This window comes from Melanerpes formicivorus, unplaced genomic scaffold, assembly GCF_026170545.1.
Source record: "Melanerpes formicivorus ecotype bairdi unplaced genomic scaffold, bMelFor1.0.p_v2 SCAF_1, whole genome shotgun sequence".
In the NCBI taxonomy this organism is placed as follows: Eukaryota; Metazoa; Chordata; class Aves; order Piciformes; family Picidae; genus Melanerpes; species Melanerpes formicivorus.
The window spans coordinates 53605910-53633129 of record NW_027142353.1 but is presented as its reverse complement, the minus strand read 5'-3'; the positions used below and the strand labels follow the sequence as shown (position 1 = coordinate 53633129).

Sequence of the window (27220 nt, the reverse complement as noted above, 5' to 3'; positions counted from 1 at the left end):
GGTGACCCACCTGGTGGATGTGGGGAGGCCTGTGGATGTAGTTTACCTGGACTTCAGCAAGGCCTTTGACACCGTCCCACAGCAAACTCCTGGCCAAGCTGTCAGCCCATGGCTTGGACAGCAGCACTCTGTGCTGGGTTAGGAACTGGCTGGATGGCCGAGCCCAGAGAGTGGTGGTGAATGGTGCCACATCCAGCTGGCGGCCAGTCAGTAGTGGAGTCCCCCAGGGATCAGTGCTGGGCCCCATCCTCTTTAACATCTTTATTGATGATCTGGATGAGGGCATTGAGTCCATCATCAGTAAATTTGCTGATGACACCAAGCTGGGGACAGGAGTTGATCTGCTGGAGGGTAGAGAGGCTCTGCAGAGGGACCTCGACAGGCTGGACAGATGGGCAGAGTCCAACGGCATGAGATTTAACACATCCAAGTGCCGGGTTCTGCACATTGGCCACAACAACCCCATGCAGTGCTACAGGCTGGGGTCAGAGTGGCTGGAGAGCAGCCAGGCAGAGAGGGACCTGGGGGTGCTGGTTGATGGTAGGATGAACATGAGCCTGCAGTGTGCCCAGGTGGCCAGGAGGGCCAATGGCATCCTGGCCTGCATTAAGAACAGTGTGGCCAGCAGGAGCAGGGAGGTCATTCTGCCCCTGTACACTGCACTGGTTAGGCCACACCTCGAGTACTGTGTCCAGTTCTGGGCCCCTCAGTTTAGGAAGGATGTTGACTTGCTGGAACGAGTCCAGAGAAGGGCAACGAAGTTGGTGAGGGGTTTGGAACACAAGCCCTATGAGGAGAGGCTGAGGGAGCTGGGGTTGCTTAGCCTGGAGAGGAGGAGACTCAGGGGTGACCTTATTGCTCTCTACAACTACCTGAAGGGGGGTTGTAAACAGGCAGAGGTTGGTCTCTTCTCCCAGGCAGCCAGCACCAGAACAAGAGGACACAGTCTCAGGCTGCACCAGGGGAAGTTCAGGCTGGAGGTGAGGAGGAAGTTTTACACAGAGAGAGTGATTGCCCATTGGAATGGGCTGCCTGGGGAGGTGGTGGAGTCGCCGTCACTGGAGGTGTTCAGGAGGAGACTTGACAGGGTGCTTGGTTACATGGGTTAGTTGATTAGGTGGTGTTGGATGACAGGTTGGACGCGATGATCTTGAAGGTCTCTTCCAACCTGGTTTATTCTATTATTCTAACTTGCTCCACTGTCTCACCATCCTCACTAATTCTATGTGTACTAACAGAGCTATTAGTGAACTGTGCATGAACCAATCACAACTATGTTAGGATGCATTCTTCAACTCAGTTTTCACTTGCAACTCATTCGTTTGAATTTATAAAGGCATCCAAATTTCTTGTGAACGTTTTCTGCTAGCCTCAGATACCCAATGACATCTGAAGGGGACGAGATTAAATTGTGGTGAAAGATCTGTGCAATTAACTGAGCACAGAGAAGTTATGAACAAAGACTGTTTTCAAAAGACTATTTAAAGATGATAGAACTTATCTCCTGCACTTACTATGTGAAAGCTCTTCCTGTTTTGTTAGTATTTTTGTATGAATGCCATTAATCATCCTTAAACACAAGTCTGTGCTCACATAGGTTTGAATATGCTGTGTTGTTATGCTACTCTTAGAACATTCCCAACACTTTGACCATTGCTGCTACTAGCTCCACTGACTCTAAGAAAATTAGGATTTAAAAAGGCAATAAATTCTGTTCAGTTATATGGGACTGCAGATTTTCATCATCATCATCATTCACAAGATAGATTCTTTACCTCATGTGAAGCTACTGAAAACTTATATTACCAAGTTAGGCCAAAATTGCCAAGTCTGTGTGAAAAACCAGGCTTCTAACACTGTATTAGGCATCTAAATTATAGTGACCTTTTCAAAAACACTGAGATCATGTAGCTCATTTACATTTCAAGAGACCTTCACTATTAACACCAAAACATATTAACAGTTCAGAAGGCAAGTAGAATTTTAATCCATCTTGAGACAATTAGCTTCAGGCAGTTGCATCTCAGAAGTTTTTTGTTTTGAAGTGCATAGCCTGTTTTCCAGTATAAAAGCAGCATGTTGAAAACATCTATTTTTAGATAGGGAAGTTTAAGCATTTGCATGCCTACATCCAGCTTACATTTGCACAAATATGTGAAAATGTTTTTCTAATTCCCCCTCCTGCTTTAGTAGAAACATTCAAGAACTGACAAATTTATGGGGGGAAAAAAAAAATCTCTCAAGCTGGCCATTAGCAAGAGTCAGTGATTTACATATGATTATCCTGACATCCACAACAGACCCATTTGCCAGTTAAATGGAATGCTAATGTGACAGCTGACTTCTCTACTCTATTTAAAATCCAACAGCAGCAATGGGAAACCAGCATTGATGCAAGAAGACTTAGAACTTTAATTCACCAAACTTAAACACCTATAAGAAGTACTCCAGTAAATTATTGAGCACAAAACATCAAAACTAATTTCAATGAAAAACATCTCCAGTCTCAAAAATTCAGGTAGACCTTGCTCAGAGAATGGGAAGAATGCTTCATTACTTTTGATTTTACCACTAAGTCATCTGCATTGCATCAGCATCTCCAAGACAATGCTTGGGGAAGAGATGTTGCTATTTAGAATAGAATAGAATAGAATAAACCAGGTTGGAAGAGACCTTCAAGATCATTGCGTCCAACCTATCACCCAACACCACCTAATCAACTAACCCATGGCACCAAGCACCCTGTCAAGTCTCCTCCTGAACACCTCCAATGATGGTGACTCCACCACCTCCCCAGGCAGCCCATTCCAATGGGCAATCACTCTCTCTGTGTAAAACTTCCTCCTGACCTCCAGCCTGAACTTCCCCTGGTGCAGCCTGAGACTGTGTCCTCTTGTTCTGGTGCTGGCTGCCTGGGAGAAGAGACCAACCTCTGCCTGTTTACAACCCCCCTTCAGGTAGTTGTAGAGAGCAATAAGGTCACCCCTGAGTCTCCTCCTCTCCAGGCTAAGCAACCCCAGCTCCCTCAGTCTCTCCTCATAGGGCTTGTGTTCCAAACCTCTCACCAACTTCGTTGCCCTTCTCTGGACTTGTTCCAGCAAGTCAACATCCTTCCTAAACTGAGGGGCCCAGAACTGGACACAGTACTCGAGGTGTGGCCTAACCAGTGCAGTGTACAGGGGCAGAATGACCTCCCTGCTCCTGCTGGCCACACTGTTCCTGATGCAGGCCAGGATGCCATTGGCCCTCTTGGCTGCCTGGGCACACTGCAGGCTCATGTTCATCCTACCATCAACCAGCACCCCCAGGTCCCTCTCTGCCTGGCAGAGAGTCCATATGCAGTTGCAAGGTTTATTCTCTCAGATATTCAAGACCACAAACCTTCAGCACTCCTTGCTTCTGCAGGAATTGCTACAGCTTTTGCATCTGTGGTCCTTATTGGTAAAGTATTTAAAATACATAACTCAAATTTAATGATTGATTGGATTTTGTCATCTCCCTGCATGCTGACCTCTACCCAGCCCTTGAGGGAACTCAACCAGACACTGCAGTGCTGCTCTTGGTATGTAAACAGCCATGAAGCAGCAGGAAGTGATTTCCATCCATGCCCTGCCAGCAATGGAAACTGGAGCTGGACCATGGTTTATGAGATAATTTCCATGAGCAGATGCTAAGTGCTCCTCAGCTAGAAACCACAGTATCACAGCAAGTCAGAACAGGGATGACTTGAATATAAAACCCACCCTGGATACACATAAATCCTAGAAGCTGCTGTACCTGTTGCACATAAGTGGAAGAGCAGGTGACCAGCTTGTCCAGGCTTCTAGTCAGTCTTACCTCTAATTTTGAAAGGAATGCTTTGTGAGATACACATTTTATGTGCACTTCCTGTAGGTGGCTGCAACACCAGACTACAGTGGAGTAAGTGGCAGGCAGGCTGGAGTCCTCCAGGGAAAATTTCTGGCAGCTCTTTGAAACATGGATCATTCAGGACTCTGGAGAAGGACATTCTGCATCCCCATAAGACTAAGATTTCTCTTTTCTGGGGACACACACACACACACACACGACAGCCATGTTTTCACATCTTCCAATTGCAACAACTGAAGTTGTCATTTGTGCAGTTAGACAAATATTCATGAGCTGTGACTATGTCCATTATTTATGGAAGTCTGCCATTGAATGAAGAACTGTGTCTTCTGCTGTATGTAAATTTACCTGGCATGCAGCACAAACAGCTGAAGATGCCATTTGGACATGCAGGCTCATAGACTGCCCCTGTCAGGCTGTGCTACCTACTTTTTAATTCCTTTTTTGAGTTTTTTCCTCCCAGATGGGTAGGGTGGTCATTGCTTTCAGAAGATTTCAAGGCTCTGGGGCTTTTTTTCATCTCATATAATCCTTATTAAGAAGCTTTCAGTATGATAATACTTTCAGAAGTTACCCAATTAGGCCTAAATCAGTGTTTCATTGCTTTATATTCTTTAACAACTCCTGTTACACACTGAAGCAGAAAGTTATCATGCATGGTTGCTTTGGGATTTTTTAATGCCCTAGGTTTTTTTTAACTTCCCCCCTGCCAAAGTGTACTATCTTGTACACACTCCCATAATGAAGAAAGAAAAAGACAGCTTAGGAACTCTTGTCACTTTTGTCTCCTTTCTTATCTGATTTTTTTTCCCTATATACAAAATATAGGAAAAAAGAAGCTAATTTGTGTTGTGGTGTACGTGTAGAACATGCTTCTTAATCTCAGCCTGCAGTCCCTCTCCCTAATACTCTGCAATTCAAGGAAAGTTACCAGAAAAAGGTGAGTGAGTACATTGCCTATACATGTCAAAATCACATCCTGAAAACTATCTCAATTTTATCCAGAAAACGGGAATGAAAAGGAGCAGTGGGCAGTCTTGGAGCCTTGCGTGCACTCAGCCTGTGCAGCTTGAGATTCACTGAACGTTCTCAGCAGCTGCTCTGAGAAATTTATTGTCCAGCTAGAATACATTAGGCCTGAGCAAACACAGAGATACCTCCTTGGTATTTACCTCCTAACAGGTCTCACAGAATCACAGAATCACCAAGGTTGGGAGAGACCTCAAAGATCATCGTCCAACCTGTCACCACAGACCTCATGACTAAACCATGTCACCAAGTGCCACATCCAATCCCCTCTTGAACACTTTCAGGGATGGGGACTCCCTGGGCAGCCCATTCCAATGGCTAACGACTCAGTGAAGAATTTTCTCCTCAACTTGAGCCTAAACTTCCCCTGGCCCAGCTTGAGATTGTGTCCTCTTGTTCTGGTGCTGGTTACCTGGGAGACCAACCCCTTCCTGGCTACAACCTCCCTTCAGGTAGTTGTAGACAGCAATAAGGTCTCCCCTGAGCCTCCTCTTCTCCAGGCTAAACAATCCCCTCTCCCTCAGCCTTTCCTCATCTCAACCCACTACTTGTTTGGTTAGATCTCTGCAATATCACATGCTTCTACTGAAGTCTAAACAAGCTCACAAATAATCGGTGGGGTATGTTTTGCAGAGCAGATGTTTCCTTTTTCAGAGATGTTTCTAGTTCTGTAACAATCTTAGGGAAAGATGTTGAATGCGTCTCAGAGGCTCCTTAAAAAGAGGAAGGGAATACCAATATTGGTTTTGTTCAATCCTGTGATTCCAAAGGAGGTTTTTACATTGAAGATTACTTTCACCAGAGAGGCATCAGGATTAGGAGACAAAAAAGCTCCACCTCTTTTCAGTGCAAAAAATCTTGAACATTGATTTTGTCTCTGAAATACAGCTCAGTAATTCAGCAAACCCTGCCTGTTGCTGTGTACCCACTCTCTTCCTTGAGATGAAAGGTGCAGAGAGGAGACTGATGTGACGTAACATTAGGATGATCAGCTTCTAGAAACACAAATGAGCAGGCATGAAAGGATGGATCTAGAGCTTGAATGTCGTTAGCACATCTCATGAGAGCTGATTAAAGCAGCCATCAAAATAAAGCGACATTCAGTGAAACAGAGTTGAAACAACGTAACAATCACAGCTCAAAGCAGTTGATGTATTACCAACGTGCGTTAGGATGTGATGACAATGAAATTCTGAACGCCCATGAGCCTTTTAGGCATCCATGGATATCGAAGGGCAACCAGAATTATTAGGGGACTGGAGCATGTGCAAGGAGAGGCTGAGGGACCTGGGGCTTTTTAGTCTGGAGAAGACCTAGAGGGGATTTAATAAATGTTTATAAATATCTGATGGCTGGGTGTCAGGAGGGAGGGGACAGGCTCTGCTCACTTGCTCCCTGTGACAGGACAAGGAGCAAGGGATGTAAAAACTGCAGCACAGGTGGTTCCACCTCAACACAAGGGGGAATTTCTTTACTGTAAGGGTCACAGACCACTGGAACAGGCTCCCTAGCTGGAGTCTCCTTCTCTGGAGACTTTCAAGGCCCGTCTGGATGTGTTCCTCTGGGACCTGACCTAGATTGTACGGTCCTGCTCTGGCAGGGGAGTTGGACCTGATGATCTCTTTGGGTCCCTTCCAACCCCTGACATCCTGTGAATTATACACCATACCAATAAACTATTTGGAGATCTTAAAGGTTATTTTTCTCTAACTTAAATTCTGTAAGAGAAAATATGAAAATGAATCCTGGTGAAGAGATGAAGCTGCTTTGTAGATCAGATTATTAATATATTATATTCCAGTTGATTCACATACACACATAAATTATTTCTGGAGAAGACTCATTAATACAATTATATCAACCCAGCAAGTTTTTGTACAGATGGAAATCCCGGGGAGGTGGTGGAGTCGCCGTCACTGGAGGTGTTCAGGAGGAGACTTGACAGGGTGCTTGGTTACATGGGTTAGTTGATTAGGTGGTGTTGGGTGATAGGTTGGACTTGATGATCTTGAGGGTCTCTTCCAACCTGGTTTATTCTATTCTATTCTATTCTAAATTTCAAATGTAGGCTTACACAGCAAATTAAACACACACACACACACAGACAGGCATGACTTTTTATTAAACAACCAAACCCTAGCCTGACAGGATGCTTTGAGCACTCCTTAACTCTCCCCCACACTAGAAAACTGCATTGAATTTGTCTTTTGGGGTAATGTTGCTTTTATACATATCTAGTGTGTTAGTAAACACTGGCAAAGCTATTTCTCCCTATTCCCTGACAGATCCTGCTGTGCATTTTCTCTCCTGGATTGTACAACCTGCAGAACACAGATAAAGGACACGACTGATGATCCTTCTGTAATTAAAGCTTTCTAATGCTGCCAACGCAAGTTCCATACAAAGAGCTAGGTAGAAAGTGCTTTGCCCTTTTCCCGAGCCCTTACAATCTCTTATGCAGGCAGCAATCACAAGCCATTAGAGAGAAAGGAGGAAAGAATGTAATTTATTTGTACTTTTTGTGAAGAAACTGGAAATTATTACTCAGCTCATTTCAAAATTGGTGATGTCTGAAAACAATCCTCCTCATGTATCTGTCACAATTTCTCCCACAGGGATTCATCAACCTATGACTCTGGAGTTTAGCCTAAAAATTAACTCACTTTAAAATAAAAATGGTTAGAGGCAGGCTATTTCAGACATTTTTAAATACAGACTAAAGAAAGCTTGTTTCTGCCTTAACCACATTCTATCATTAAAACTGGAAATGAGATTTCAGAGCTCTCTCTATTTAGTATAAAGATGAAGCTTGCGTTTGTTTGCAAGGTAGTTGACTCGCACAGTTCAACTGTAACAGTCAGCAGCAAAGCTGCTGCAAAATGAACAACCCCTGAATACAGATTACGTAGAATATTAATTTCAGTAATAATTATTTGGAGGCTTGCATGTAAAGAGACTAATGTATTATACATCTCACGTTATGCCGTGAGAGGTTAGAAGACTTCGAAGCCTTACAAGTCAGAAACCATAAAATGTGCATACTGCCTTATCGAGAGGGAAAACAAAGACTGAATGTCTAAGACACAAACATCAACCCAGACAAATGGGGGGAGGGGGGGGGGAAATGTGGACAGTTTGGACTGTAAATACACTCTAGTAGTAGTATTCACAGTAGTATCACTAAGGTTGGAAGAGACCTCAAGGATCATCGAGTCCAAGAGCAAACAAACCATATTTGGATTATTTAATCTTCTTGGGGGGGTGGGGGAATCACAAAAGTATCTGCAATGTAATTCTACAGCTCAAAGTATGTTAGCATCTACTGAATTTAAGTTTTTCCTCTTGCAGACAAAAGTAACTGAAGAGATACACCTGCTGCTGCTGCTTTCATCTATAAATACAGATTGCTGCTCTCAGGCAACTTGGAAGTTTCTTTTTAAAGAAACCAAACATCCCAAACCCCCAAAAGAAAATGAAACAAACAAACCAACCAGAACCCAACCCAAACAAAACCATGAAAAACATAACTAAGTTTTGGTAAATGAAGACTGAAGATTTGACATATCAAAATTGCTTTTACTTACAAGGATGAACTTAATAAGACTGCACATGAGCATCTTAGACATACAGCTGAGAGACTGGACCAAATAGCACAAGATAAAATTCCTTTAATATGGGGATTATGGAAGTAACTAGAGGCCTTTGGTGCTTCAGGTTGTAAATTTTACAAACATCCCCACAAAAGAAGTAACCAGTCAATGCAGACTCACATCTGTGTATGATCCAAATAATGCATATGCAATAGTGCTTGTGGAAACACCAAGACACAGGGAAGATGGCAGGATGTTCTATCTGCCTTCAAGCTGCTGCTCCAGAAGGATGCGGTCATACCTGCCAGTCCCATGCAGATGTCAAAGGGCATACCGAAAGATCTAAAGGTCTATCAAATCCCTATGTGCTAACACCCAAATGTCACCTAAGGATATGCAATCTGATTTATGACTAACTTCTGAAACCACAATCCAATTTAACCATTTGTGCAAGCTCCCAAACACCTGTAAGTCACCCATGCGATGAAGGGCTGTGTGGTTGTCACAACTATAAACGTGGCAGAGTGCGACCTGTTTGTAACACCACAAATACATGTATTGATTCCCCACAGCAGCATGTACTCCAAGTGAAGAATGACTTGATATCAAACCATACATGAGTATTGTAACCAGCTGTATTTTTTATTTCTGATGCTGGACTCCCATTCTTTGGCCAGCCTCTCTTATATGTTAGTGCTATAAACACTCCTATTTTTCTTTCCACTTTCCCTCCCAGAAGGTGGTGATCCAACAAATCCCTTGCATAACTTGGATGCATAGTCTAGAGCAAGGTAGAGATTATTCTGAGGAATTGTCAAAAGAACAGTTTCAAATCACACCTTTCTCCTCTACCTCATAAGCCAATGACTGACTTAAAAAATAATTCTAGAGAAAAAGCAGAGCTGCCACCAAACTATTTTCATATGAATGCATCCTGAAAGATACATATTCATAGAAAGACAGAATGCACTGGGTTGGAAGGAACCTCTAGAGGTCATCTAGTCCAACCTCCCTGCAGTAAACAGGGATATCCCCAACTAGATTAGGTTGCTCAGAAACCCATCAAACCTGACTTTGGATGTTTCCAGGGATGAGGCCTCCACTGTCTCCCTGGGCAATCTGTTCCAGTGTTCCACCACCCTCACAGTAAAGAACTTAAACAATGTAATGCATTTAAACACGCTCCTCCCTCCATAGCTCAGGGCAGTTAGCTAAATATAGGAAATTCCATAGGTTTGAAAGGCAGGTGGTTGACCACTCACACTCCACAAAGGATACAGTACTTACCTTTAAAGAACATACTTTATTTAATAGAAGTTTTTTGCTCCAATATACAAAATAAGGGAATGTAGCCCCAACTGACATTTACACAGCAAATAATTTCCACCATTTACAACAACTGACAAACTTTCTCACACTCTTCACTCTGTTACAGCCAAGAAAAAAAAAATTCCTATAATATTTTATATACCCATTTTGTACTTCCCTGCCTCCTTTTTAAGTTGTGATTTCTGATATCAGTTTCATTAACAATTTACAATTATTACAGCTGCACTAAAATAAAAATGAAATATAGAACTATCTGAAAAACCTCTATACAAATAAAAGTTGGTATCTTATAAAAATATGCAGCAGGAGTATAACCAGTGAGACGACAAAGATGTTTTCCATTTTATTAGGGTACAAAATATTCAGCAACTAGTCTCAGCTTTTAACTACACCCAAAAAAACAAACCCCAAACAAAAAAAAAAAACCCCACCTAGTTTCAATTAGCACAAAGTAATGTGACAGTTCTTTTACAATACTGTACTTTTAGTATGCAAAGGACTTCATCCCTCTAACATGCACCATCATCCAACTGATCCATCTCTTAACCTTTTTCCCACTGAAAGCTGAGAAAAGGGTTTTTAAGTTATTTGAATCCTTCAAGAAAAATCCCATCGTATTTTCTGCATCTCCCACAATGTTTATGCTTTTCTTTACAATGCTGGTAGTTTGATCATTATACTTAATTTTCTATAAAAGAATTCTAGCCAAACCAAGGCTTTAGAAACTCTGCATTTTACAAAAGCAATTTGTTACAGTATGACAGTTGCTAAATAGCCCAATTTATTTAGTGACCCTGTTAAAGATTTGTTCAGCTGAGTGAATAGGTGAAGTCGTTTCCTGAGCTAAAAGATACAGGTAAGTAAATAGTCAGTTATAGCAGCAGACAGGAGACATTCTTTTTAGAAGTTGTAACAGTATCAAGAAAATAACCTTAGAAAATGACAATAATGTAAAAACCATTAGCTGAAGAGGGAGTGATGTGGACATCCAAGACCTGATTGCCACAATCTGGAATGCACATCCCACGACTTTCCAGAAACTACATTCAGCTACTGTCAGACCACGTACTGGTAAATGGAAGAATGTCAAATCTCAACAGTTCACATTGCTTACAGAACAGGTGTTTTCTCAGGATCTAATTCTTACTGCTGTCTCATAAACCTAAAGCACGGTAAACTGCCTGGTTTCAGAAATTCTCACTGTACACAACTTAAGTAGTACTACTTTTAAAGGAATGTGGTATCCTTCAGCCTCATGGAACTCCAAGCCCATTTCTTCTTATTACTAAGACATAAATTAAACCTTGAATGGTTTGTGTGATAATCACCCATGTCATTGGGAAGTGGATCCATTTGCTTTGAGTATGAGTCATTAACAAATTGTTAAAGAACTGTAGACCAGTATGCCACGACTGCATCATCATTTTCTTATCATATGCGTACTTGCAGTCTTCTATGTAATGTTTTGGTCACTTCCCCCCCCCCCCCCCCCTCATTAATGGAAAGAGGATACTCTAATTTAATTCAATATAGTACCTCACTTAGATACCAGTTCCTCCAGAAGGAAATCTCTCTTCTGTATTATCCCTTTTTTTTAATGGATATGGTAAGCATTGGGTTTAGAATTTATGTCGGTTCTTCTTTGACCTTGAAACATCTTTTGTTTTAATTCAAATTGCTCTATAAAATTTCCAATACTTGTTAGAATAAAGGACAATACACAAGTTACAATAATTTATAAATAAAAATAAACTAGTACAAACCAAATCTTTCCCCATACGGAGATTAAAAGCCATAATCTTGACTGATTGTTCCCGATCATAACATTATAAATAATGTAAGCTTCTTCAGAGAAGCGAAACATACTTGCCTCCCTGACACCAGTTTATGTCTTCAGTTAAACTACTACCATCAAGAAGGCAATTTTACTGAGCCCAGAACTTCTTGCTAACGTGTTAAACCTCCCAACCTCATTCTTTTAAATTCATGCACAGGAAACTAAATTCACAAAGAGTCCTTTACCTTTTATACATAAAGTCTGTGTAAAATACAGATTTCTAATGCTCCTGTTGCACCAATCTGGCAGTGCAGCTAGAACCTGACTGAAATTCCACTGAAGGCCGTAAAAGGTTCTCCAGTGACCTTAATGGGCTTTGAATTAGGACCACAGAGATAGCATGACCTAACAGAAAGCTCCTGGAAGGGTGGCTGGTATCTCTCGTTTTGCTTATGGGATGGAGTAGTGATGCGTGGTCAGCATGAAACCTGAGCAAATAAAATTAAAATGATACAAAGGTTTTAAGAATCCCAAACTCTTTGCTTAGTTGTGTGCAAACTGTGCTACTGCCCCGGGAGCTCCCCGCTCTCCTTTTGTTCAGTGCTTGCTCCAGTCCAAGACAGAGAAGATGTGGGGCATAAAATTCTCCCTTCGCTAACAGCTTCCCCCTCAATCCCGAGACTGGTAGAAGAGGATGTAACCAGATTCAGAGTTCTTTGAGATGTCTGACGTCAACCCGTAGAATTCTTCGATAGCTTGTGCATCAATTTTCTGCATGTAAAAACCCAAAATTTGAAGTAAGCAAACCTTGCATATACATGACATCAAATTCCACCCTAAAAACTATTGCAAAAACAACTTTCATAACATTACATAAAGTAATAAAATCCAGATGATTCTTAAACTTAATGTGTTTTCCTCTCTGTTATCAACTGCAGAGGGTGGTGGCTGCACATGTGAATTTTAAGTACTGCAGGAACCTGCTATTGAGTGCAATCTTATGTGCACTGCTTGCTCCAATTACACATGGAAAGTTTTAAAGACAACAGTATCTCATCAAGACTTAATATGAAGAATGTAAGTAGCAGGTATTCATTTCTTAAATCTAAGCAGTGTAAGCCAATCAACTGCAGAGGAGACTACAGAGAAGGCATAGCATAAAGGCTAAATTTCCTGTGTTTTTCACACAGAATGCTTGCTTGTGATTCTGTTAGCTTGGAAAGCCTCCCATAACCAAGACTGGGGGGGGGGGGGGGAAATGCAAACCTTCAGTTGAAAAGGTGGAAAGAGTATTATCTGATTTCCATTGTCATAATTTTTGGCTACAAAAGAAAGTCAAACTGGAAGAAAGCTTTCTTGCCATGCTTTAAATCAAGAGCAATTAGGCTACAAAGAACAAAAAGACAGAAAGACAAAATTTCCTTCAATTAGGTAGATTTGATTTAATCTCATTTCCATTATTCTGATAAAACTTCTTTCAGGAGGGAGTGAGCCATTGTAACTTGATGAACCACAGGCCTAAAAGTCAGTAAGATGCTTTAGATTTAAGAACAAAAAGATTCCTTCCTTCCTCTTTAGAAAGGCTGAGAGAGGAAAAAAAGGGGGGGGGGGGGGGAAGCATTACTACCAGGTTTTACTGTGCTTTGGAGCTGGAGAGATTGCCCCTGATGTTTGTGCAATGATATGAGATCTACTAAAGCCCTCTGTTTTCCTTGGAGGAAAGTGAACTTTTGACCCTATCGAGACATCTCAATTTACAGTGTATCTTGGTAAGACAGAGATAATCCTTTTATTTTCCTGAGAGCTCTGTGTATTTCCACACTTGTCATTTCTTGTGTGAAAAACCATCCAGAATGTGGCTTGGAGATAAGAACTCTTCAACAGCCTTGACTCCTCCACCAATTAACATTCTAAGTCCAGTATTTTAAGAAAAAGGTAAAGTATTCATTTTATGCATTTAATAGATTCAAATAAAGGCAGGAAAAAGACTTGGACACCAATCATACTTCTGTTCACGCTACGCACAGACATAGAGGGGGGGAAAAAAGGAAGATGACAGAACAAGCTTAAAAACCTGAGATAATATAATATAATATACAGACATCAGCAGTTCCTGCTCTTTTTCTCAATAAAGAACAAAAGATAATTGATGAAACAAAGATGATGTGGAAAATTTCCTAGGCATAGCCTGAAGCTACCACAAAGTCAAAAAGAGAGGCAAAAAGCTTGTTTCAGGGATTAACTTTTAAAGTTTAGGGTGAAATTTCAAAAGTCTTAAGTTTCTTCCTATTCTGTATTTGTTACAGCTTTGTCTGAATCAATCCAGGATACCAGACTGATTCATTCTATTAAATATACGCTCCTAGAAAATATGAGCAGTTGGCTTGCTCCAAGAAAGTGCCTTCAGAAAAGAATCTGCAGTAAAGCCAATTGTCTATTATCTTCATTTGCCATGTCCTCTGGCTACAGGAATAGCATACTAAATAAGGGTGAAAGATAGTGGCCGTATCCAAAGCAAAGAAACTTCTCTCACAAAGTATAAAAACCAAAGAGCAATTCAAACTGTGGTACAGTCAAATCATTAGGCACAGCTCTGCACTCACAGTTATTGCTCATTCAGACTAGAGTTGCACCCTCTTTCCATCAGCACACTAGGCCTTGCACTTCATGTAATCAAATAGGTTGTGTGCTCTAGTTGGTATGAGAGAAAAGCCCAGGGTTACACAAAACTTACCTCAACAATATCATCATCAAAAAGCAACCAAAAATCATGACTCTTCACTATTGCAATATAATGTCCTCTGTTAGGGCCACTGTAAAATAAAATTAGAAAAGAATACAGAAAGTAACACACAGGTATACAGGAATGTGTTTCATTACATTGTTTGGGGTTTTTTTCTTGTAGAAAAGCGGTACTTAACAGTAATTAAAACAGCTGCCACCGCCCTCACTTCAAGAAAGACAATGAGTTGCTGCAGCATGTCCAGAGAAGGGCAACAAAGCTGATGAAGGGTCTGTAGAACAGGTTTTATGAGGAGCTGAATTTGTTCAGACTGAAGAAAAAGAGAAACCTTCTCACTCCTCGCTTCCCACTCTCTACAACTACATGAAAGGAGGTTGTAGTGAGGTGAGTATTGGTCTCTTCTTGCTAGTAGCCAGAATGAAAGGAAATGGCCTCAAGTTGAACCAGGAGAGGTTTAGATTGGATATTATAAAAAATGTCATCACTGAAAAGGTTATCAAAACTCTGGAATAGGCTCCCCAGAAAGGTAGTTGAATCACCATCCCCGGAGAGTTTAAAAGATGAATGGATGTGGTGCTAAAGGATATGGTTTAGCACCAGACTTGGTAGAGTTCAATAATGATTGGACTCAATGGCCTTAAAGGCCTTTTTACACCTAGATGATTCTATGGGTCTATGGTTATAGAAAAAAAAAATCCTTTGTGTAAATATTATTACCTTCCACAATGAACTACCACAGCCACAAGGTCATACATTCTGTCAGGATTGGTGGCATCTCCTGAGGTGTTAAATAAACGAAGCTCTAAAGGAAAAACTACTCTATAAGAGAGTTTTGTGTATCGATGCAGCTGATCCATGTATTTAAATCTCTTCAAATGGAGAGCTAGAATCATAGGCAGCTTCTTTACTTTCATCCTGAAAAACAAAAAACAACAAAAGGACAACAGTATTTCCCATATCCATCCAAAACATTCAGCAGATATCAGCAAACTGGAAAGCTGTCTTACTGAAGTCTTAGAAAAAAGTCTGCAAGCATTAACAAGAACAGTCATGATGAATCCCCATAATAATGTAGACATAATGACTGCATGCACAGGATGCAAGTTTCAAACATACCTACATACAGCTTTTCTGAGTTCTCAGAAAACAAAAACTAGATCCTTCTTGGTTTACAGTGGAGGTATAGCAACAAAGTTGTTCCAGAGATCCTATTCCAGCTGAATTTCTCAGCATACCAGCCAAGACAAACAAACTTCACCTCGTTACATATGTATTAGTCCAAGTTTTCATATTAAGCCATTCATTTAACATTGCCAAGGGATACAAATAGCCTACTGTTATTCACCTTACCTCATGTTACCCAAACAAGATAATGCTGTGCTTTAGCACAGTATGGCAGTCAAAGCCAAATCTAGTTTTACTGAGGGCTCACTGGCCGTTTTCCCTAGTCTGAAGTACTGAGATCTTGCATGACTGCCTACAAATCCTCTTCAGCCAACCATAGCACAAAACACAGACTTACACTCTGGTCAGTAAATTCACTTGTACTAACAGAGCAACTGAACTAGAATACTCAGCTTCCTGGCACATGTAACTACCTCAGATCAGCACTGTGCTGAATTTTTCATACTGCTTTCATCCTCAAAAGGTAGCTCAAAGGTCTCAACAATACAGCCCAGGTTTCAGATGCATCTACTGAGATTGTATTTTCAAAACATCAGGAAATGTGTTTGTAGAAGACAATCCTTTTCCAAAAGATGGGGAGCTGGGGACAAAATCCTTCAAAAACTCACCTTCCTTTCCTTTTTCTCATTAAATTTAGTGTGATAACAACCTGTAGGAAACCCTACTAGGCTTGAATTTTCTTCCTGGCCTACAAGGGAACCAGGAAATGAAAAAAAAAAAAAGAACAGTAGAAGAGCAGAAAGATGACAGAGGCAATTATTTTTAGGGAGAGTTGCATTTTCATCATATTACTGAGATATGGATATAATTTCTGCTCTTTTTTTCCCAAAATGAAGTTCCTTCTTATAATGCAGATGTGTTTGACCATAGGAGCTGTTTCAGTGGTGAAAAACTTCACTACACCACCTTCATAAATTCAGTAGCCACTATCACAGATAAACTACATGTTATAGTGATAGAAGAACATTATTGACTAGTGAAACTGAACTGAAGTTCTACATGAAAAGCAAAATATAAACAATAAAAGGTGTGGTTTTCTAATATGGTAGTGCCTCTAATACAGGTTTAAGTCAACACAGCTTATATTGGCCAGGGATCACATTACCTCCCACACAGAAAAAGAGCTAAGGCAACAGGAAACAACAGGACAGACCTGGCTTTGCAACCCTCTAATACACAGCAATTAGTAAGCTTAAGCAATATGTGAAGACAGGCTTTGCAGATGAGATATGCCAAAAGCCATGTACTGAATCTAGGGTAAACCACATAAACAGTATCAGTGGTACAACCAGTAGAGCATGTCAGTGTCCCTACTACTTCCAACAAATACTTTCTCAGATAATACATACCACACAGTACATAAAATCTGAGGTTTTCCAGAGGTGCAAACAAGACTTGAAGAAAATCACTGGGCAAACCAGAACTGTTTTTAAACATAATGAATTACAGGCTTCCACAGAGCTTCTGATGCTTTTCAGAAGCACTGTGAAGCAACAATTTAGCACAACTAACTACACACCTTTAAGAAACCAGAAACTTAACAAAGAAAGCTGCAAGCCTCATTCTGACTGAATCACACACACACACAAAATCTATCACATTCTGACAGCAACTGGAAAAAATATTTTATGATCAAGACAAAACCAAGTTTGGAATGTCACATGAAACCAGTGATTCTTTCATTATTACCCACATCCATTGATTAGCCCCTGGCAGCTTGTTTTAACTTGTCTTTTTAACTTAATTTTGGACTGAAGATCATTCTTTTCATCATCTGTAAAATAATGATCAAAGAAGTCCCAAAATGCTTTACGTGGATTCTCTTTGCTCACGGAAACAGGCAATCCAAGAAAGAGGAATGAAACCAAGTTACTCTTAAGTAGAAGAATGAGACATATTAGGGGGAAAAGAGCATTTTCCTTCTGCCTCACACACATATACAAGGAAATACAAGAGTATTTTCATTAAATGCATAGGTTATTTTTTTCCCTTCAAGTCTGATGTACCTTTTATGTGCTTCTTGTTTACTACGACATTCTTCACAGTAATATTTGTACTCACTGCACAGAGTTTCTGTATTGCTGAAACCCCTGAATAAAAAAAACAAGAAAAAGAAGAGAAATGCTATAGGTATTAGCTTCTTATCTGAAATGCACAAATAAACACCTACAATACAAACAAAATTGTATACTCTTAAGTCTGCATAAGTTAGAATTTACTAAGTCTTTCCAACTTTTAGTTTTGCTTCCTGCTTTCTAGGGAACAGAAGAAAGACAACAAAAAAAACCTCAAAAATCACATTTTTGCACCTACCTTAAACAATGAGTGATTGAAGTATTCTGCTCCACATCAACTGAAAGGTCTAAGAAGTCTTCATCTTTGCTGCTTATCTGCCATAACAGATTATAGTTAAAAGAAGTTATACTAATTTACTTCTCTGTCTCAGCATTGTTTTCTAGTCACAGAATGCATTTTTCACCTTGCAACTGCCTTTTAAATGTTGTTACAAGTGGCCTTTCTATTTAAGAGGTTTCCTAGATGTCTGCTTCTGATTTTGTTCAGGAAAAAAGAAGCGTGTATGTGTGGGTGGATAGAACACCAATTGTCATTATGCTGTGATTTCAACTCAACAATACCAATCAAAAATGCCTTCAAAACCTCACTCTTTTCAAAAGAATACAATCACTGGGGTTCTTCTGTGCAATCATAGAATGCTGTGGAAGGGTCCTTTAAAGGTCAGCTAGTCCAACTTCCCTGCAGTGAGCAAGAACATTCTCAACTAGACCAATTGCTCAGAGCTCTGTTCAACCTGACCTTGAATGTTTTCAGGGACAGGACAACCACCACCTCTCTGGGCAGCCTGTTCCAGTGTTTCACCTTCACCACCCTCACTGTAAAAAATGTCTTCCTTGTATCTAATACAAATCTCCCCTCTTTCAGTTTAAAACCGTTTCTCTTTGTCATGTCACAACCAGAGCCGCTAAAAAGACTGTCCCCATCTTTTTTATAAGTCCTCTTTAAGTACTGAGAGGCCACAACAAGATCTCCTCAGAGCCTTCTATTTTCCAGATTTAACAAACCCAACTCTCAATCATTCTTCACAGGAGAGGTGTTCCAGCCATTGGATCATTTCTGTGGCCCTCCTTTGGACCTGCTCCAACAGTTTCATGCTCCTGCGCTATGGACTCCAGAGCTGGACATAGTATTCCAGGTGAGGCCTCATCAGAGTGGAGCAGAGCAGCAGAATTACCTCCCTCAACCTGCTGGCCACACTGTCACCTCTGTTTTAGAATAAACCTTCATTTAGAATAAACCAAACCAGGTTGGAAGAGACCTTCAAGATCATCGTGTCCAACCCATCAACCAATCCAACCCACTTAAACAGCTAACCCATGGCACCAAGCATTCCATCAAGTCTCATCCTGAATACCTCCAATGACGGCGACTCCACCACCTTCTTGGGCAGCCCATTCCAATGGACAATCACTCTTTCTGTATAGAACTTCTTCCTAACATCCAACCTGAACCTCCCCTGGCACAGCCTGAGACTGTGTCCTCTTGTTCTGGTGCTGGCTGCCTGGGAGAAGAGACCATCATCCGCCTGTCTACAACCTCCCTTCAGGTAGTTGTAGAGAGTGATAAGGTCACCCCTGAGTCTCCTCTTCTCCAGGCTGAGCAATCCCAGTTCCCTCAGTCTCTCCTCATAGGGCTTGTGTTCCAAGCACCTCACCAACTTTGTTGGCCCTCTCTGGACTTGTTCCAGCAAGTCAACATCCGTCCTAAACTCTATGATTCCCTCCAACTGAAAAGTTCTGTATTTGCATATTATAATGCCCCTAATAAACAGCACAATCATTTAGAAGCCTCTATCTGGCTAGATTCATACTCTTAATGAGCTATACACAGCAAATTTTTTTTGTAAATGACAGCTTGGGACTTAGTCTGACAGAGGCAGCAGTAGTGCACAGCCATTTCTGACAAAACTGTTAAGAGTAACAAAGTAAAAACCAGAAAATCCTAGAAATGGAGAATAAATTCCATCACAACTCCTGAAAAATGGTGAAGGAGGAAATCCACAGCTCCCCTGAAAGTCAACAATGTTATTAAATGATTTAGGAAAGAGCAATCTGAAACCTTAACTTTTGTTTGCTAGCATTTCTTCTCTTAAGTAGAGATACTTAATGCCACTGATGAGAAGGTCCTCTGCCTTTTATAACTCCTAGCTACGAAAATACTTTTAGACAAGACACTTGGCTGCAGTCTCTTGATTGAAAGCATGGAAAGTTAAAACAGATGAGGTTTCTGTTCTCTTTTTAATTTGGAATAAAAATAAACTTGGAAAGTTGTTCTCTCATTATCAAGAAATGAAACACACAGTTCCTAAGGGCAGCACACATGGAGAATAAAAAGAATAAAATTCAGATGATCAAGAGAACTATTTTTGAGATTTAATACTGTTGAGCAAATCCAAAAACTTATGAAAATAAATTAAAAGCTTCTGCTAGTATCTTAAAGAGGACTGGGCAAGGATCTCTCCCTTCCATGTAAGTGTACATGTACAGAAGATATCACAGTATCGCCAAGGTTGGAAGAGACCTCAAAGATCATCAACTCCAACCTGTCACCACAGACCCATGACTAGACCATGGCACCAAGTGCCACATCCAATCCCCTCTTGAACACCTCCAGGGATGGTGACTCCACCACCTCCCCAGGCAGCCCATTCCAATGACTAATGACTCTCTCGGTGAAGAACTTTCTCCTCACCCTTGAGCCTAAACTTCCCCTGGTGCAGCTTGAGACTGTGTCCTGTTGTTCTGGTGCTGGTTGCCTGGGAGAAGAGACCAACCCCTTCCTGGCTACAACCACCCTTCAGGTAGTTGTAGAAGGCAATGAGGTCACCCCTGAGCCTCCTCTTCTCCAGGCTAAACAATCCCAGCTCACTATAGCACATCTATTTAGCAATTTAGAAGTTGAAGTGTAACATTTTTACTTTTAAAGGGATCACAATGCTTGCATGGAAAACTTCCAAGATGTTTTTTAGGGTGGAAAAAACCAAACCAACAAAACGCTTGCATCTTCAGTGCACTGCACACTTCATGCCTTCGGGGATGTACTATGGTTGAGATGTGTGGACAGTTCTTAAAAACATCCCATTGCAAACCACTTGTGGAATTATCAGACTTGAGTTAATAACACTAAGAACTCTGCTGGAAATCATCTTAGCCTAGGGATTAAGAATGACTCAGAAAAAAAGAAAAAAGCAGTTCTAGAAAATTGCTGCACTCTTCAGCTAGGACAGCTGGAATTAAGGAGTCACATGATCAGTGTTATTTAGACATGCAATTAGATAATTACTCCTCTCTTGCTCTAATAAAAAAAGCCTTCCATGAAACAATACAGATTTTACAGGCAGCTTTACCCCACACAGAAGTGTAAGGGTGCACAGGAGATGGAGAAGAAGAAAGGGATGTTTTACACTTGGATAAAAAGAGACTGGTACTGAGACCAGAAGTTGGCAAAAGGAATTCTTCTGTTATTAGTGTTGATACTGCCTTAAAGAACCTCCCTCAGGTTAGCCAGTCCATGGTGCACCACTGATCATGAGGAACCATTAAAGGCTTTATTGGAAGAACAGCCAAGTAGATTTTTTCCACCTATGTTGAGCATTTAGATACTGCTATTCTTAACTGTTAAGGTTTTTTAAATATTAGTATTTGAACAGTACTCTTTTTTCAGCATTAACTTTTACAGTTTTAATTTCAAAAACTCCACTCTGACTAGCCCATCTTTCTGCCTCTTCTGTAGAGGTTCTGTTTCAAACAAACATCATTAAGTTCCTTCAACTAAAGTCACCACTGCTACACATTTCAATCACCAACAGAATGATAGACATGTTCACACAACCTCATCACTTGCAGAATTAAGCTCTGATGTGTTCAAAAAGCCATCTTAGTGCTCCTGACATGAGCATCTGAATAGTAAGAATTTGGGTGTTCCAGTCACAAGTGATGTTCCTCAAGGCTCAGTGTTGGGACCATTTCTGTTTAACATCTTTATTGATGAACTTGATGAAGACATAGTGTGTCACCAGTAAGTTTGCACATGACACCAAGTTAGGTGGCAGTGTTCATCTGCACCAGGGTAGGGAGGCTCTTCAGAGAGACTTGGATGGATTGGATTGATGGGCCAGCATTAATGGGATGAGCTTCAACAAGGCCAAAGGCCAGGTCCTGCACTTGGGTCACAACAACCCCAAGCAACGCTACAGTCTTGGGGAAGTGTGGCTGGAAAGCTGTCTGGCAGAAAGGGATGTGGGGGTTCTAATTGAAAAGCAACTGAGTATGAGCAAGCAGTATGCCCAGGTAGCCAAGAAAGCCAATGGCATCCTGGCTTGTATTAGAAATGCTGTGTCCAGCAGCAGTAGGGAGGTGATCGTCCCCTTGCACTCAGCTCTGGTGAGGCCACACCTTAAGTATTGTATCCAGTTTTGGGCATCTCAATAAAAGACAGATGTGGAGGTGCTGGAGTGAGTGCAGGGGAGGGCAATGGAGCTGGGGAAGGGCCTGAAGAATAAATCTTATGAAGAGTGACAGGAGGAGCTGGGGCTGTTTAGTTTAAAAAAGAGAAGGCTGAGGGGAGATCTCATTGCTGTCTACAACTACCTGAAAGAACAATGTGGAGAAGCTGGTGCTGGTGGAGAGGGAATGGCCTGAAGCTGCAACTGGGCAGGTTTAGACTGGACATTAGGAAAAATCTTTTCAAAGAAGGAGTGGTCAGGCACTGGAATGTGCTGCCCAGGGAGGAAGTTGAATCACCAACCCTGGATGTGTTTAAAGGTGGTTTGGATGTGGTGCTTGGGAATATGGTTTAAGGCTGAACCTTGTAGAGTAGGGTTATCGGTTGGACTTGGTGATCCTGAGGGCTTTTCCAACCTGAAGATTTCTGTGATTCTGTGATAAAGTGGATGGTTATATTGTTCTCACATCAAGGACATAATCTGCACTTAAAACAATTCAGCTGTACTTTGACAATCAATGCCACACAGAAGAGAAACCTTAGAGGGCTAACACTCACGGGATCTGTATTTCTCTCCATTTGGAATTTCACTAGCCATGTGAATCAGCTCACTGACAAAAAACCTTTCGCAACTGCACACTCCCATGTGTGCTAAGACAGAAACTATTTTTAAATGAAGCTGAAACAATGGGCATGATTTATGCTGGTAGGACATAGTTAAGGCTTCTATAGTATTCCTGTAAGAGACTCCACTGATATCTTCCTTATTTCCTTCTCTCAGTCCAAAGCAGAGCAGAGGAAAGAATTCTATGTCCTGTAGTGAACACAAGAGCAAGACTACCAGCTGGAGAAGAACAGAACAGAATAGAATAGACCAGGTTGGAAGAGAACTTCAAGATCATCACGTCCAACCTATCATCCAACACCACCTAATCAACTAACCCATGCAACCAAGCACCCTGTCAAGTCTCCTCCTGAACACCTCCAGCAACGGCTACTCCACCACCTCCCCAGGCAGCCCATTCCAATGGGCAATCACTCTCTCTGTGTAAAACTTCTTCCTAACCTCCAGCCTGAACTTCCCCTGGCACAGCCTAAGACTGTGTCCTCTTGTTGTGGTGCTGGCTGCCTGGGAGAAGAGACCACCCTCTGCCTGTCTACAACCCCCCTTCAGGTAGTTGTAGACAGCAATAAGGTCACCCCTGAGTCTCCTCTTCTCCAGGCTAAGCAACCCCAGCTCCCTCAGCCTCTCCTCACAGGGCTTGTGTTCCAAGCCCCTCACCAACTTTGTTGCCCTTCTCTGGACACGCTCCAGCAAGTCAACATCCTTCCTAAACTGGGGGGCCCAGAACTGGACACAGTTATCAATATGTCTGGTGCTTTTGGCCCAATATAATTTCTTGTTTTTCACTGTAGAGGTACTGGCCACACCTAGCCATTTCAATTTTATTCTTAACGAAGTCAACTACATTCTTTTCTGGTTTACTGTTATTCTTTCCTTAAATTTTGAGAAAAATCTGTAAAACAAATATACTTCTAGATCATTTTTCATCAGCTGGTCACAAAAACTTGCAACATTGATTTCATCATACTGCCTCTGTTAAAGACAGGAGAAAGCATCCTAACAGGGAATCATGTTAAAAGCACATAAGAAAACTTATGATTTGTTTTGCAACTTATTCATTTTACAGCGTGGCTTGACCCACAACACAAACCTTTGTTAAAGAATTGTATCTACATTCCCTATATTCCACTGCCCATACTTGAACTGAGGATAAATCTTTGGTCAGTTAATTCTTCTGTCTTAAAGATGGGCTAATATGACAGTGTGTCCTCAAAAGAAGCTGAGCATATCAGCATTAAAAAATATATATATTAAAGACTGTTATCTAGATATAAATCCCAACAATAATGCACTATGCCAAAGTGAGGAAAGATAATGATGCTGGTCATGTTCAAAGACAAAGCTAAACTCAGGTTTCAAGAAATAAAAACACCAGCTCATGAGCTAAAAGAGAAGCAATTGACAGTTGCCATGAATGAGTAATTAGGGAGGGGAAATCTACCAGGAAAGAAAATACAGCTAGAAAAGTAGCTAGAAATCAGCACCTACATTACTCAAAATACCATAATCTACTGAAGTCTAGAAACCTATTTTCTTTGAAAGGAAATAGAGGTAGGTATTCTCCTGAAGACAGAAAATTATGGGTGAAAGGTATAGGTTTAATCTGATTAATCCCTCCTTTCCAATGTCATGCTGAAATATGTGCATTATCTAATTAAGGTCATTTAGCTCTTTACAGTGCCTAAGACATGGATCATGAGAGAATTACTGAAATTTTCGAACTGTGGTGCTTTTTCTCTAGCAGGTAAATTCAATTATAAGTTTTTCTGAAAAATATGCTTTCTCTTACAGCAGAGCTGTTTAAAAAAACAAAATTAGCATAGCTTAGTCAAAGAAGCAGCTTATTTCTCAGTGTAGTATTAGAAGAATTCCACTACACAGACATCTAGGAAAGGATTACTTTTCCTGCACAGTAAGTTATCTCAGTATTCAGTATCACTAAAGTTGGAAGAGACCTCAAAGATCATTGAGTCCAACCTGTCACCACAGACCTCATGACTAGAGTAGGGAGGACACTACTGCCCACTGTAGGCTTGAACTCACGACCTTCCCATTAAGGGTCTAATGTGCTACCAACTTAACATTGTTCTTTGAGAATCTCATTCTACTGTCTCAGTGCCATAAGGCTATCATAGCATGTTCATTTCAGTGGCTTTAAATTTAAAAACTAGTAATCAGTGGGAACACATGCAGAATATTTATTTATGGAATCACAGAATCATCACCAAGGTTGGAAGAGATCTCAAAGATCATCAAGTCCATCACCACAGACCTCATGACTAAACCATGGCACCAAGTGCCACGTCCAATTCCCTCTTGAACACCTCCAGGGATGGTGACTCCACCACCTCCCTGGGCAGCCCGTTCCAAAGGCTAACAACTCTCTCAGTGAAGAACTTTCTCCTCACCTTGAGCCTAAACTTCCCCTGGTGCAGCTTGACACTCTGTCCTCTTGTTCTGGTGCTGGTTGCCTGGGAGAAGAGACCAACCCCCTCTTGGCTACAACCACCCTTCAGGTAGTTCTAGACAGCAATATGGTCTCCCCTGAGCCTCCTCTTCTCCAGGCTAAACAATCCCAGCTCCCTCAGCCTCTCCTCACAGGGCTTGGGCTGGAGGCCTCTCATCAGCCTCGTTACCCTTCTCTGGACACATTCAAGTGTCTCAATGTCCTTCTTAAACTGAGGGGTCCAAAACTGGACACAGTACTCAAGGTGTATCATTAAGCATGACCTATGAAGACATTAAATTTGAGAAGAACTTCACATCCACAAGTAGTAGGCTTCATTAGTCTTAGGAATACATCAGTTGATAAACGATTCAGATAAATGAACCATCAAACACGAAGTTCTGCAACACTGAAGAATTCGTTTTACAAAGTACATACAGACTTACAGTTTCACATGTAAGACATCTGGTTTCATTAGTTAGTGTTCCCTGAAAGATTTCATGAACCCAGGTTGGGTCTGGTGGGCTGTTATTTTCATTGTCCATGTTGCCATTCGGCAGGCGACCATTTTGTTTCTCTTGTTTCCTTTCCTCTTGCAAGATATCCGCAATTGTGTTTAGTAGGTAGTTCAAGAACTCGTGTGCATCTTGCTGCATGTAGTTATCAAAAAGCTCTAGGAGATAAAACAATGCAAAAACTTTTTAATTAATTACTTAGTGCTATACCACAAAAAAAGGTTTTAAAAGAAGGCAAATTTCAAAGCCAGTGATTATTTCAGGTCTTGAAGTGCTCATGACAATATATATATCATAGTATCATAGTATCAGTCAGGGTTGGAAAGGACCACAAGGATCATCTAGTTCCAACCCCCCTGCCATGGGCAGGGACACCCCACACTAGATCAGGCTGACCAGAGCCTCGTCCAGCCTGGGCTTAAACACCTCCAGGGACGGGGCCTCAACCACCTCCCTGGACAACCCATTCCAGGGTTTCACCACTCTCATGGTGAAGAACCTCCCCCTCACATCCAGCCTGAATCTCCCCACCTCCAGCTTCATTCCATTCCCCCTAGTCCTATCACTACCTGAGATCCTGAGAAGTCCCTCCCCAGCCTTCCTGTAGGCCCCCTTCAGATACTGGAAGGCCACAATTAGGTCACCTCGGAGCCTTGTCTTCTCCAGACTTTTAATAAATTAAGCCAAAAACATAGGGGGCGAGAAGAGAGGAGGGCAAGTCAGCTTACATTCACAGAAATCTCTCAGCTGATCAGAATTAACTGGAGTTAACCATTCTGCAACAAACCAGGGTCACAATTCAACCACCTATACACTGGGTGCCAATTTGAAATGTTCATCCCGTCCAGCCTCCAGATGCCAATCCACAATGATTTGGATCTCCTACAGAGGCAATGCTATTTCTGCCAAGCTTCTGTCAATATGTTGAACACAGGGCACCTCAAATGGCATTAGCCGCTGGTATTCTCCAGAAAGGAACTGAGAATTTCTGGTAAGAAATGTTTCATTTGCTGTATGTTCTATTGCAAGAAGAACATGAACAATAAATGCTCAAAACACTGTTTTAGTTTATTTTGACTTTTAGGACTTTAAGTCCACTACTTCTCTGTCAAACTCAATGTGTCCTCAATGCTAGCAATGAAAATACAATTAAAACTGAAAACCTGGAGATACTGCTTTTTAAAAACAGCCTGTTTCCCTTCTCCAAGCTCTTTAAGTAAAGTAGCATTTGCAGAAGTCACATCAAATTACCCTAAAGTTCTAGGCACAACAGGAGCAAACAGGTTTCAAATTGGGGCTTCAAGTACTAAATAGATTTGTCTTTCAGTATCTGGAGATTGGTATATGTGGCACCTTTATTACTTGTGGACTAGATGGCTAGATAGTAATGGATGCACTACAATTCTTGCTTCATGCCCTTAGTTTGTCAACATTTCTAAGCATAATAGTTTTAGGATTAATTCAGTGGAAGGGGAATAGTTTCTGACAGATATCTAATGTACAGCAATGATACAGATTGAAGCACATAGTTGAACACTCTTCTGTACAAGTCTACTACTTTCTTGTTTATTTTCACATTGTTAACACCCTGA

At 41.2% G+C, this 27220-nt stretch overlaps 1 protein-coding gene across 1 annotated transcript in view; it reads right to left on the bottom strand.

Moving 5' to 3' along the window:
- Window positions 1–11302: 11302 nt before the first annotated feature.
- USP12 (ubiquitin specific peptidase 12) overlaps window positions 11303–27220 on the bottom strand; it is a 36247-nt gene continuing 20329 nt past the window's right edge. The window contains exons 4-9 of the mRNA XM_068143534.1: window positions 25560–25786; window positions 17837–17913; window positions 17530–17613; window positions 15056–15253; window positions 14330–14408; window positions 11303–12366 (exon numbers count right to left, since the gene is read on the bottom strand). Coding sequence (XP_067999635.1) covers window positions 12265–12366; window positions 14330–14408; window positions 15056–15253; window positions 17530–17613; window positions 17837–17913; window positions 25560–25786 — 767 coding nt within the window. The 3' untranslated portion in view covers window positions 11303–12264. The remainder of the gene's footprint in view (window positions 12367–14329; window positions 14409–15055; window positions 15254–17529; window positions 17614–17836; window positions 17914–25559; window positions 25787–27220) is intronic.